At 40.6% G+C, this 13,759-nt stretch overlaps 2 protein-coding genes across 11 annotated transcripts in view; one reads left to right on the plus strand and one right to left on the minus strand.

Annotated features, from left to right (window-relative positions):
• The window catches only part of ASB3 (ankyrin repeat and SOCS box containing 3), a 95,046-nt gene extending 89,668 nt beyond the window's left edge, over positions 1-5,378 (minus strand). For 2 of the 5 annotated variants that reach the window (XR_014148896.1, XM_081832024.1), the window contains exon 1: positions 2,606-2,742. Coding sequence is in view for 2 of the 5 variants with exons in the window: in XM_081832024.1 (XP_081688150.1) it covers positions 2,606-2,685 (80 nt within the window). In the remaining 3 variants the exon portion in view is untranslated. Of the gene's footprint in view, positions 1-2,605; positions 2,744-4,874; positions 5,044-5,262 lie in introns of those variants that run through there. The other 3 variants (XM_081832025.1, XM_031030705.2, XM_081832027.1) reach the window with 3 other exon arrangements.
• Positions 5,379-5,458: 80 nt separating this feature from the next.
• The window catches only part of ERLEC1 (endoplasmic reticulum lectin 1), a 30,785-nt gene continuing 22,484 nt past the window's right edge, over positions 5,459-13,759 (plus strand). For 2 of the 6 annotated variants that reach the window (XM_081832031.1, XM_081832033.1), the window contains exons 1-2: positions 5,459-5,804; positions 13,546-13,650. In XM_081832031.1, the coding sequence (XP_081688157.1) occupies positions 5,595-5,804; positions 13,546-13,650 (315 nt within the window). In that variant the 5' untranslated portion in view covers positions 5,459-5,594. The remainder of the gene's footprint in view (positions 5,805-13,545; positions 13,651-13,759) is intronic. The other 4 variants (XM_081832028.1, XM_081832032.1, XM_081832030.1 and 1 more) reach the window with 3 other exon arrangements.

Consider the following 13,759-nt stretch of genomic DNA (forward strand, 5'->3'; position numbering starts at 1 on the left):
TTAAAAAAAAAAAAAAAAAAGCAGGTCTATCTTTCCCTTTTATAGTATCTGGATTTTCTATCTTACTAAAAAATGTCATCTCTATTCCAGTTATACAAATATTCTCCTCATCTCTTCATATAGATATATATATTTAACTCATTTACAGTTCAGTTTTTGTGTATTTTATGAAGAGGGGATCTAGTTGGTTTTCTTATAAATGGATAGCAAATTATACTAGCAGCATTTATTAATTAAAACATCCTTTTCCCACCAGGGTGAAATGTCACCCTTGTCACATTTTAAATTCCTTTGTCATTCGCAAGCTCCCTGCCTGTACTCAAACCAAATTACTTTTGATCTAAGTAAGTCTTGGGCTCATGTTTTTTCATCCACTTAAAACAGGCCTTTCCCAGCCCTGTAAATCCAAACCCTACCATCTGTTAAGGTCCAATACAAATGCCAGGACTACTTTAGTGTTTCTACCCTTCCTTCCTCTCATCCCTCGCTAGAGGCAATCACCCCCTCCTTTGAATGTCCACAATACTTTATCTGTACAGTACTTCTCTAACAATACCTCTCACTTTTAATATAGTTACACACAAGTCCTACCTCCCTTTCTAGGTGGTAACATCTTGATGGACTTGATCTATATCTACATCATTTTTATAGCACCCTTAGTACTTAGGACAGTGCCTCCAAACCATATTTGTTAGATGAATAACTGCACAACCTTCTTGATCCCTCCCCAGGATCTGTAGGTCTGCAACTAAGTGAAAATTGCTGCATTAAGACTAACTCCCTTATATGCAGAAAAGGGTAGCTTTGCCAAATAAAGGGGAATTTTTCCGTAATCGATGAATCAGAAACTTAAAATAACTGAAATTTAAACTCGCATATACTGTACCATGTTTATATGAGAAAAAGTAAAAGACTATTAAATGAAGTAGTGTTGACTATTTTTTCAAAATAACAACTTCTAGACTATGATGGGTTTAATACAGATTCAGAACAATCTTCTACATATTTATATCCAAATCCTCTATGATGATAACCAATGTGCATAATAATGAAATTAGTGCAAGGTAAGATTAAATGCCTTATGAATCATCAAAGATACAATACAAACAGGACCATCTGTATTATAAGCAAAGTAGGTATTCACTATATTGCTAATTTCTTGGAGTGCTAGAAAGGTCCCCTGCCTGCCCCTAATCTTCTCAATCAGTGAGCTATCACCTAAAAATTTATCATGAATATTCACGGTTTTCATTTAAGAGTCTAAACCAGTGGTTCTCAACCATGGGCCGTTTTGCTTGCCAAGGGACATTTGGCAGTATCTGCAGACATTTTTGGTTGTCACTACCAAAGCAGGGAGGGATTTCTACTAGCACTGAGTGGACCACATGCCAGGGATACTACTAAACATCATACAATGCCCAACACAGCCCCACACAACATAGGATCATCTGGCCCAAATGTCAATAGTGCCAAGGCTGAGAAACTCTGGTCTATACTCTGCTAAAATGCAAAAGCACGTTGCTTTCAATTTAATGTGTAACGTAGCAAGCCCTCCACTTCAATCCAATCCAATCAAGCCTTTTTTCCTTTTACTCCTCCTCCACACTGCCAAATCCAGGGGTTACTAATTTATCCTCAACTTATACAACTCCCCAGCAGCATTTATTTGACTCAGCTAGTTGGTTACTCCCTCCTTAAAACACTTCTTTCTCTTGACTCTCTTTTTATCTCAGTTCCCTGATTTTCTTTCTGCTTTAATGGGCATACCTTCCAGGCTATTTTGTTAACTCTTCAATGCTGTTCAGTATTTAATGTTGCAATGGCCCTTTTCTTCCCTTTGTTATCCTCATCTGTTTTCCAGAGATGATCTCAGCCAGAACCGTGGCTTTAACCTCCATGGTAACCTTTAACATAACCTCTATATTTAGCAGCATTTATTAATGCTGATAACAATGATATTTATTTATAACTCCAGTCCTGACCTCCCCACTGAGCTTCAGACTTATTTAGCCAACTTGTTAGCTCCACTCGGATATCAGTCTCTATAACTTAATATGTCCAAAACAGAACTCTTGATGCATAAATTATTATTATTGTAATCAAAACACATACTCGGTAAAATGTTAACTACTGAGGAATCTGGGTTCAAGTCTTACAACTTTTATGTAAATCTGAAATTATTTCAAAATAAAAAGTGAAACAAACAAACAAAAACACATGGTTCCCAACCAGTCCACATTCTGTTCTTCCCTCTTTCTGTAAACTGCACCACCAGTTCCTCATAAAAAATATCTAGATATCATCATTAATTCATCTTTGCCACATCTAATCCACCAGCAAGTTCAAGATGCTCTACTGAAAAATGTATTCCAAATCAGGCCACTTCTCTCCATTCTCCATTGTTACCAGCTTCCTAACTGGTCTCCCTGTTACCACCCTTGCCTCCTATATTAGTTTCCTATGGCTGCCAAAACAAATTACTACAAACCAGGTAGCTTAAAAAACAGAAATGTATTGTTTCACAGTTCTAGGGTTTAAGTCTGAAATCAAGGTGTCAGCAGGGCGATGATCTCTCTGAAATCCCTAGGGGAGGATCCTTCCTTACCTCTTCCTAACTTGTGGTGGTTGCTGGCAATCTTCAGTGTTCCCTAGCTTGCAGATGCATACTCCAATCTCTCCCTCCATCTTCACACAGTAGCCTCTCTGTATGTCTTGTCTGTGTTCAAATTTCCCTCTTTTTTATAAAGACACGAGTCAGGGCGCCTGGGTGGCTCAGTTGGTTAAGCGACTGCCTTCGGCTCAGGTCATGATCCTGGAGTCCCGGGATCGAGTCCCACATCGGGCTCCCTGCTCGGCAGGGAGTCTGCTTCTCCCGCTGACCCTCCCCCCTCTCATGCTCTCTCTATCTCATTCTCTCTCAAATAAATGAATAAAATCTTTAAAAAAATAAAAAATAAAAAAATAAAGACACGAGTCAGCAGATTAGGACCCACCCTAATTCAGTATGACTTCATCTTAACTTGATTACATCTGCAAAGACCCTATTTCCAAATAAATTCACACTCACGAGGTTCCAGGGGTTAGAACTTCAACATATCCTTTAGGGGAACACAATTCAGCCCATAACATCCCCTATAATCAATTTTCCACACAACAGCCATAATGATCTTCACGAATGTGCATCAGGCCCTATCATTCTCCTTCCTATCACCCTCCTGTGTCGTCCTCTTCCTGCCTCTCAAACATACATCTCTAGCCACATGGGCCTTCCTTCTGTCCGTCCAACACACCACTCATCCCTGCCTCAGGACCTCTGCCTGGAATTCTGGTGTGACTTCTTCCTCATCATTTCAAGTCACCACTCAAGTGTTACTTCCTAACACAAGTTTACTCTGATCATCTACCTAAGCAGCACATTCCATAGGTATTCTCTTTCATATAACCCGAGTTTCTAAGCAGCATTTGCCAGTACCAGAAAGTATCTTATTTATTTGTTATTTAAGTAACCCCCCTTATTTGAACATAAGCTCTACTGAGCCAGATTCCATTATTATAGCCCCAGAGACTAAACCAGCGCCTTACAAGTATTTTTCATTTTTATTTACTCAAATATGTCTTTTTCTTTGATGATACAAGGATTTCCTATTTTACTCACAAAGATTAATTATACCCTTAAATAAGTTTTCTTGTATTTTTTCTCTTTTTTGTGGGTGATTAGTTAAATCTTTAATCCATTTGGAATTAATCTTTGTATACTTGAGAAACAGGAGTCACGTCAGATGATTCCAATGCAAAAAGTCTGCAATAACTCTGACCTATTGGATAAAGCTCAAACACTTCTTCAGAACATATGCAACGTTCCCTGAACTGACTGCCTCTGTCCCTCCATCGTACCAATCTCCTGCTGATGATTGCATCCTGTCCTGTCCTCTGACTACACCAAAAAGTCCTAATGGATCATCAAGAAGAATTATGCTGCAAATGCACTTCTCCATCTACCTGAACTCCTATAAATCCTTAAAACCCCAGTTCTAATGTCACCTCTCTTGGAAAGCCTTTCCTGTTGAACCCTAGAGTTCCTCACTTCCTTCTTTATACCTCCACTTTTACATCCCTCTACTCTATAATATACAGTACCTGCTTCATAAATATATAAAGTATTTAGACTAGTGTCTAGCACACAATAAATGCTAAGTAAATGTTAACTACTATTTTATTACCACAATAGGTTGCAATTATTTGTGTAATCTACCTTGCTAGACCAAGAGGGACAGAGGGCAGAGACCCATTTATTTGCCATTTTACCAAACCCACTGGTCTGGCACATATTAAGCACTAATAAGTACTAAACAAATTAATAAACAACACCTCAATGCTAGACCAAAGTAATTTTCTTTGAAACTGTGGATTCCTTATATTTAAAAAAAAAAAAAAGAAGAAGAAGAAAGAAACTTTTAAGATGAAAAATAAGCCTGCCCTTCCCGCTTTTTGATTTAGTTCAAATTCGAGGAGTTAGGGGAGAGTTCAGCTTTAAGCACATCCAGAAAGACAATTCTAGGTGCTCTATGACTACCACTGTATAATCCATTATACTGGAAATGAAAACAATGGCATTTTTAAAAGGGAGAGGGAAATTTAAAACTTTTTGTCTTATTTTGAACGCAGTCAGACGTGTCTTAACCTCAGGTGAATTCATAACCTCACATTCGCCTGGCCCCGAACCTCACATAAGGAAACTTATCAGCTTCTCTGATAAAACAATCCGATAACGTCAACTCTGGGATGAAGAAGCCGCACGGGTGGAAACGCAGGGGCTGCCCTCTCCAAGAGGAGTCTCGGTCCATACCAACCTCGGAGAAACACAGCATTCTTACCCTGGGGTACGATAGGATTCCTCAGCTCGGGTATCCCCTAAGCTAGCGCTGCAGAGAATGAGCACACCGCCCTGCGTTAGTCAGTGGCTGCAAGGAACTGAGATGACCACAACCCACGGGAGAAGAGGCGGAGAGAAGCTTCAAGCGGGAAAAATGAAGTGTACAGATGCTACGTGCGGAGAAAAGGAGAAAGAAAAGCAGCTGGAGGGTAGCTAAGTCAGGAACACCGCCACTTCTCACTTAGCGCCACCTCGAATTTTGGCATCTAATGACTACACCCGCCGAGTTCACGCTCTTCTTCCCGCTCCATTGCGGGCCAAGCCACCGCCCACCCGCTGGAGAGCCGCGCGGGTGGCAGGAGGGAGCGACCGCCGCCTCCCGTACTCACCGGTTCTCGGTGCCGTCACTTCTGCGCGGAAAGGCCTGGTCTGAGGCCAGGTCTTCGGAGTCAGCTCCCGGGAGGCCGCGACGTTCGATTTCTCCCCTCCCCCCCTCCACCACGAGACCGCCAACCGGCGTCCCGGCTTCCGTAGGCGGACGGCTTGGTGGCCCCGGATGTTGATATGCCGCCTGCCCCGGAAACAGTGGCGGGAGTCCCAAGGGGGCGGAGGTGGCGTTGCCCGGCTCTCCGGAAGGAGACGTGGCGGCAGTTGGGCCCCGGGCTGCCTGGGTGCTTAGTAGTCCCGCCGCCTCCTCCTCCTCCTCCCCCTCCTCTCCTCTATGGGCAGAGGAGGTTGTGGCGGTGGCTGGAGAAATCGGCAGCGGAGGATGGAGGAAGGAGGAGGCGGCGCGCGTAGTCTGGTCCCAGGCGGGCCGGTGTTATTGGTCCTCTGCGGCCTCCTAGAGGCGTCCGGTGGCGGCCGAGCGCTCCCCCAGCTCAGCGATGACATCCCTTTCCGAGTCAACTGGCCCGGCACCGAGTTCTCTCTGGTCAGTGCCCTCGCGAATCCTGTAGCCATCTCTCTCTCCCTCCTAGCACTAGGGTTTGGCCCCTTCCCTCGGTACCTGCGCTTTTCTCCTCCAGAACCACCTCGGCAGGCGAATGCCTCCTTTCCCTAATCCAAAGGTTCATTTACCTCGCATTCATTCATTCATACAGCAAGTGGTTAGCGAACACATTATGTGGTTGTGCCCTCCATGCTAAGCATTGAGGATCCAGCGGTCACCTGCTCTCCGCCTTTTAAATTTGTCGCGTTAGACATTGCTTACCAATACTCCCACCCCGTGGAAGAAGCTTTCTTAGAATCACGTCAGGCACAGGTATTTATCTTCTCTTTAGAGAGTCAGCTGCAGGTCTTCCTCCACCAGCCGCCTTCTCTCCTTCAGTATTACCACCCTACCCACACAGCCGGTTGTACTGCAGATAGGAGTTCCCTCTCGCATACTAGTCATTTCTGTCTTGTATACACACACGTGTATATGTACATACTCACAGCTCTTTCTCCTTCAGAGTTGTTTCCGAGAGGGTTATTTGGCCTTTGAGATGTTAATGACATTCTATTCAGGATAACCTTTAGGGTGCTGATATTACGACTGTTATTTAAAACCCCAGAACATGAGATTCTGTGATCAGTTTTCCTAGAGTGATGAACATTTTTATAACTTCACAGTAATGAAAATTTGCGATCCTCTGTCTTTAGGAAGTACTCTGCTGAAAAGTCTTCCTACCACTGTAGGCCAATAAAAACTGTGCACTTAAGACGCTTACCGTGTAGTAGTTAATTTATTTATTTCAAACTGAAGTCTTGGAAAATACAAAAGCTTTTTTAAAATTCTTATTCCAGTTACCTGTAGTCATTCCATTTGGGATGACTCTTTTGTTCTATTACCATATTGTTCTATTACTACTTCATTGAAACAAGAATAAGTGATAGCATGATGTCAAAGCAAGATTTAGCAGGACAACAGATGTTATGGTTACCACAACAGTTTTCTATTTACAAATGTTAGTTTTTGCAAATATTTCACACTTGTTTATTTCTCTATTCCTCTTCTTTTCAATTCTCCTATTCTTGTAGTTCAGTGGTACTCAACATTATCTAAGTAAATATTTCTCTGAGAAGCCAGGTTTATCTTTGTATGAATGCCATGAAATATTGTTATATTAAAATACTTAGAGGGCATCTGGGTGGCTCAGTCGGTTAAGCAGCTTCTTCGGCTGGGGTCATGATCCCAGAATTCTGGGATGAAGTCCCGAGTCAGGCTCCCTGGTTAGTGGGCAGTCTGCTTCTCTCTCTCCCTCTGCCCCTCCTCACTGCTTGTGCTCTCTCTCTCTCTCTCAAATAAATAAATAAAATCTTTTAAAAAAATAAAATAAAATACTTATATAAAAGTTTGTTATAAGTGAGATATAACTTTAGCAGTCTTGAAGTGAGAATAATTTAGTCCAACCTCTGTTATCTTTCAAAAGAGCACACAGAATAAACATAAGAAGTGTTTCAGAGTGTTGTCATTAAAGTATTTTACTCTTGCACTTGTCAGGTTTTTTTGTTTGTTTTTTTTTAATTTTTTATTTATTTGCGAGAGAGAGAATGAGAGACAGAGAGCATGAGAGGGAGGAGGGTCAGAGGGAGAAGCAGACTCCCTGCTGAGCAGGGAGCCCGATGTGGGACTCGATCCCGGGACTCCAGGATCATGACCTGAGCCGAAGGCAGTCGCCCAACCAACCGAGCCACCCAGGCACCCCCAGGTTTTTTTTTTTTAAGATTTTATTTATTTGAGAAAGAGGCAGAGAGAACACAAGCAGGGGGAGGGGCAGACAGAGAGGCAGAGGGACTAGCAGACTCCCTGCTGAGCAGGAAGCCCAACTCGGGGCTCTATCCCAGGACCCCAAGATCTTAACCTGAGCTGAAGTCAGATACTTAACTGACTGAGCCACCCAGGCGCCCTGTTATTTTTTTGGTTTTTAATTTAAAAATTACATGCTGAGGGCGCCTGGGTGGCTCAGTTGGTTAAGCGACTGCCTTCGGCTCAGGTCATGATCCTGGAGTCCCGGGATCGAGTCCCGCATCGGGCTCCCTGCTCAGCAGGGGGTCTTCTTCTCCCTCTGCCCTCGTGCTCTCTGTCTCTCATTCTCTCTCTCTCAAGTAAATAAATAAAATCTTTAAAAAAAATAAAAATAAAAATTACATGCTGATATGCAACTCTGAAGACTTCCTGACTTACAAGTGGATAACTAAAACTGGCCTTTTTAGAGGTTACTACCAGATTGTTACTCTGTTTTCTTTCTGGCACTGGTGTTTGCTGGCTAAAAAAAGGTTATGGAAGATCTGTCTTAAATGTATCCTCTACGAACCTTTCACATATCTCTCAATTTTATTTTGAATTTTAATTTTTAATTCTCTTTGGCAATGTAACATAATCTAAGATGGGCACATCTGAAGTTTTTCTGAAGTTTTTTTCTTTTTTTTTTTTTTTAAGTTATTTTGAGCGATGCCAGGGTGGCTCAGTCAGTTAAGTGTCCACCTTCAGCTCAGGTCATGATCCCAGGACCTGGGATTGAGTCCCTCATCCACATCGAGCTCCCTGCTTGTGCCCCCCTTCTTTCTCTCTGACAAATAAATAAAATCTTTAATAAAAAAAATTTTTTTTTAAGTTATTTTGAGGAAAATCTAGAGACCTTTTTCTGTGATTTGGCAAAAGGTCTGTGGCCCTCATGCAAAAATAAACTGTAGGAGTCTTTATCATTGGCCTTTGGGTTTTGTTTTAGTACTTTTTAATCTTGAGGCTTCTCTTCCCTCCTTTTTGTAATTGACACTACAGCCCTCCTCACCTCGCACTGTCATTTTCTTTTATGGGCCAGTTGGTGGGACAAATATAACTAAGCAGCTGTATGAACTGGGATAAGTGCCTTTATCTCTCTACTATCTGAAATTGGGAGAGACTAGATTGGAAGATGTGAATTTTTTTTTTTAGCTTTAAAATTCTTCTGTGCTTTAAATCATCTCCCCATTCAGATATATCAAAACAACATATAATCTTTATAATCTTGCTTTCAAATTTACTTAGAAAAGTTATTAAGCACCAAAACTGTGTATATTTTTTAATGTTTATGTTAACTAATTAATGACTATGATAGTCTTTGTTTACTGGTTTTTAGCATTCAGTTTTTTTGTGTGTATATATTTTTCTTCTGAAATACCATCTCTCATTAAACTGTTCAACTATTCATTACTTCACAGAGTTCACAGATTTCACCAAAGTAAAACCACAGAATAAGTCCAATTTTCTCTTTACTTCTCTTGGAAATATATTCCCACTCAAAAACTTCCCATAGGGGTACCTGAGTGGCTCAGTCAGTTAAGCCTCCGACTCTTGATCTCAGCTTAGGTCTTGATCTCAGGGTCATGAGTTCAGGCCCTGCGTTGGGCTCTGAACCTACTTTAAAAACAAAACAAAACAAAAACTTACCCCAAACACTATGCTTGGGAAGAATGGGAACCAACTCCATAGTTCCAAGCATGTTTGTTTGTTTGTTTTCCAAGCATGTGTATATATGCTGGGAAGTTGTACCACTGAGTTTATTTTACAGCTTCTCTCTTTTGTCTCTCATCCTCTATCTTAATTCTTCCAGACTCTTGTCAAACATTAGGAATTTCTCCCCTGCCAACATATTTTTTAAGTTCCTTAACCTTAAAGTACCATACCCCCTTGGATTGGTTTCATTATATTAATATCTGACTTTAATCAAATCACTAATACCACCTCTTACACTGAAAATACATTAAGGTATTATATGGAATTTTTTTACACTATCTGCAATTCTGTATATTCAGAATTTATTATATTTCATTTTCCTAAAGAACTGTTTTACTAAATCAAAAGGAAACATTTTTAGTAGCAGATCAAAAAAGTTTTTTAACTTAGAAAATCAGAAAAGGTTAACTTTTTCCCAGTAATTTCTTTATGAAAAAGAGGATAAAGTTTGTTAAAATTTTTAGTTTGTGTTCCCAATAAGTGACTCACTATTCCAGCAGTTTTCAGATAGAGGAATTGCTACTTGATCTGTTTTATTGAAGAGGAAAGCAACCCTTCCAAAACTAATGAAAGACAAATCTTTGCATCTTCAAACAAGTGATGGCTTTTATTTCTTGTTACCCTTTACCTAGACCTAAAAACAGTAGACAGAGTATAGCCAGGGCACAGGGGTGCAAAAGCACCTAGGTCTGGGGATTCCAAACAGACGAGGTTCAGCCACTCACAGCTGACAAAATCCAAACTCAGAGAAATGAATGGTGGTGAAACAAGAAAGGATTTAATTTCAGTGAGGCCAGCACCCAGAACACAGCAGACTGGCAGCTCAAAGACTGTCTCCAAAGTACTGAAAATACTTCCAGATTTATGTATGAAAAATATGGGCAAAGGTGGCGTGGGTATGTTCAGGGAGGCACTGAAGGTCAAATCAAACCTTGTCATGGAGTCAGTCATGGGGAGGCGTCTTGCTGGTTCAGGCAGTCCTTTCTACTTGAGGGAATAGTTTTGGTTCCCATCAGGGAATGCTTTGCCCCCTGGATCTTCCAGTCTGAGCCAAGAGACAAGCTGGAAGGAAGAACCCAACTAGGAAGTTTGAGGTCAAAATGGAGGTAGCCGAAGTCCTTTTCCAGGAGGAATGAGTTTCTTATCATATAAACATAAAGCCCCAAGAATGGTTTTATTACAAAGAAAGAATTGTCTTCCTTTCTTTGCTGTGGTTCCAAGCAAGCAGTTCTTTTTCCATTGTTGGCATTGTGAATGTTTTAGTAAATAAGTCAATATTGCTGTGGAATTCAATTCTGAACATTAGAGTTGCAGGTACTTCACAAATAGAGGTAAATACTCTTAAGTCATATGCTACTGGTTGCCTTCGCTACTCTACAGGAATGATTTGGCAAGACTTCAGGCCAGCCATTGCTCAGCAAATGTGAGTCGTGCTTTGAACAACTCTGCACACATTCTGCATATATCTGAAAAACGGTGAAAGGCTTTGTAAATGTTACGTCTTATAGTAATTTGTTGGCACAACTGAATAAATGTTTCTAAGGATCCCTTTTTCATAAATTTGGTTTTGTAACTCTCGCTTTCAAGTCTCTTTGGTTCCCCTCTTCACTTACAGTGGTCTTTTAAATAAGGATCCTTCGTCATAATCCAGGAGCCTATATAGTAATCTAAAAAAATGTTAACAAATGCTGATGCAAATATGTTAAAACATATTATAAACATAAAACAGTTAAGAGCACACAAAATATGGAACCAGTCTGCTTGGATTCATCTCTGTACTGTGCTACTTACTAGCTTTGTTACCTTGTACAAATTTTTTTAGAAGATTTTATTTACTTATTTGAAAGAGAAAGAGTGAGCAAGAGAGAACACAAGCAGGGGGAGCAGCAGAGGCAGAGGGAGAAGCAGGCTCCCCGCTGAGCAGGGAGCCCGATGAGGGGCTCGATCCCAGGGCCCTGGAATCATGACCTGAGCTGAAGGCAGACCCTTAGCCGACTGAGCCACCCAGGCGCCCCACCTTGTACAAATTAAGCTCTGGGCTTCAATTTACTTTTCTGAAGATGGGTAGAATGTTTGTCTTAAAGATCGATGAGTTAAAAAATGTTAAGGACTTAAAACTGCAATACAGCTAATTACAGCTTGTATTTACTACTATTTTTTGTTTTGTTTTATTGTCTTGGAAAAACATTGCAATAATTTGCATTTGTGTGTAAGATAACATTGGATCAAGTAGTACTTGTTTTATTATGGTTATGAGTCCTTCTTGTTAAATTGAGAAAAGAACAGTTACTTAATAAGAGTGGTTCTTTCTTCATGAGGGATGGCCAAATAGTATAGTGGTTTCACAGTATCGTAAATGAGAAGTTAAGAGTTGAATTATCATGGGGCGCCTGGGTGGCTCAGTCGTTAAGCGTCTGCCTTCAGCTCAGGTCATGATCCCAGGGTCCTGGGATTCAGCCCCGCATCAGGCTCCCTGCCCGCGGGAAGCCTGCTTCTCCCTCTCCCACTCCCCCTGCTTGTGTTCCCTCTCTCGCTATGTCTCTCTCTGTCAAATAAATAAATAAAATATTTTTTAAAAAAAGTTGGAATCTCACAGAACACATATCAGAATATGAAAACTTCTGTCTTAGTAGTGACACATCTGCTATAACACAGCGAAGATTTCTGTTTAGTTAAATAATATGAGTTATATTAATTGAAATGTTCATTTGAATTACATTGGTTCATATTTGGTTTGTGAATTTGTTTGGTTTTATATTAAGCTTTAAAGATAGTTTTGTTGGGGCGCCTGGGTGGCTCAGTCATTAAGCATCTGCCTTCGGCTCAGGTCGTGATCCCAGGGTCCTGGGATCGAGCCCCGCATCGGGCTCCCTGCTCCGCGGGAAGCCTGCTTCTCCCTCTCCCACTCCCCCTGCTTGTGTTCCCTCTCTTGCTGTCTCTCTCTCTCTCTCTGTGTGTCAAATAAATAAATAAGAATTTAAAAATAAATAAATAAATAAAAAATAAAGATAGTTTTGTTGATACATAGCGGGAATGGGCAAACTTCACCTTTGGGTTGGCCAACCACCTATTTTTGTAAATAAAGTTTTTTCAGGACACAGCCATACCTGTTAATTTTCCTCTTGCCTATGCAATGTCTTACTAGAATGGATGGTTGAATAGTTGCAACAGAAATCATATGGCCCACAAAACCTCAAATATTTACTACCTGGCCCTTTACAGAAAGAGTTTGCTGACCTAGGATGTATACTAAAAAAAAAAAGTTAAGTCAGCACAGAGGATCCTTAGGGATTTTTCTTTTTCTTTTCTTTTTTTTTTTTTTAAGATTTTATTCATTTATTAGAGAGAGCACATGCGCACAAGCTGGGGAGAGAGGCAGACGGAGAGGGAGAGAGAGAAACAGGCTCCCCACTGAGCAGGAAGGCCAATGTCAGGCTCGACCCCAGGACCCTACGACCATGATCTGAGCCAAAGGCAGAGGCTTAACCGACTGAGCCACCTAGGCACCCCTAGGGATTTTTCTTTTAAAAGTAATTTATCCAAATATGAAAAATAATGCACTATTATTATGTTCAAGTGTCCCATCCAACAGAATTGAGAGTACATTTATAAAATGCTATTGACTATCACAGATAGGTGGTAATTGTTAATAGGAGTAATAAGTATTCAGTAATGGTGTATCTATGAACTTTCGTTGCCTCAATGCTTTTTTTTTTTTAAGATTTATTAATTATTTGAGAGAGAGAGCTTTGGGGGGGGACAGGGGGTGCAGAGGGAGAAGAAGAAAAACCCAAGCAGACTCTGCACTGAGCATGGAGCCCTTTGCGGGGCTCGATTTCACCACCCTGAGCCAAAACCAAGAGTCAGACGCATAACCCACTGTGCCACCAAGGTGCCCCACCTCTTAACACTTTTTAATCCCTATTTCAACTTCAGTCTGTTGCATTACTACTTTTTTCTTTATACTCCAAATTTCATTTGTGTTCATTTTTTTTTCTGTTATAACATCAAGATAAAGCTTATCATCCTTATTTTGATCTTAAATAACCTGTAGAATCCTTTCCCCTGCCTTAGGAAATACGTTTAAAAATCCTCTGTTGACATGATGAATTACTTTGACCTAAGACTGTAATTTATTCAATGTAATACAACTTAACCAAAAAAAAAAAATGTATATTTTTTGTTCTATTTCTAGCCTACAACTGGAGTTTTGTATAAAGAAGATAATTATGTCATCATGACAACTACACATAAAGAAAAATATAAATGCATTCTGCCCCTTGTGACAAGTGGGGATGAGGTAACTTTTTATAAATATATCTGTAATCCTTGTCACCAGAGATGTGTATTTAAAACATTGTAAATACATACTTTAAAATAAAACTGAATGACAAGGTTCTCAATAACCC

The sequence above is a fragment of the Leptonychotes weddellii genome, chromosome 10 (genome assembly GCF_054177405.1).
Source record: "Leptonychotes weddellii isolate Sample4059 chromosome 10, ASM5417740v2, whole genome shotgun sequence".
Lineage (NCBI taxonomy): Eukaryota > Metazoa > Chordata > Mammalia > Carnivora > Phocidae > Leptonychotes > Leptonychotes weddellii.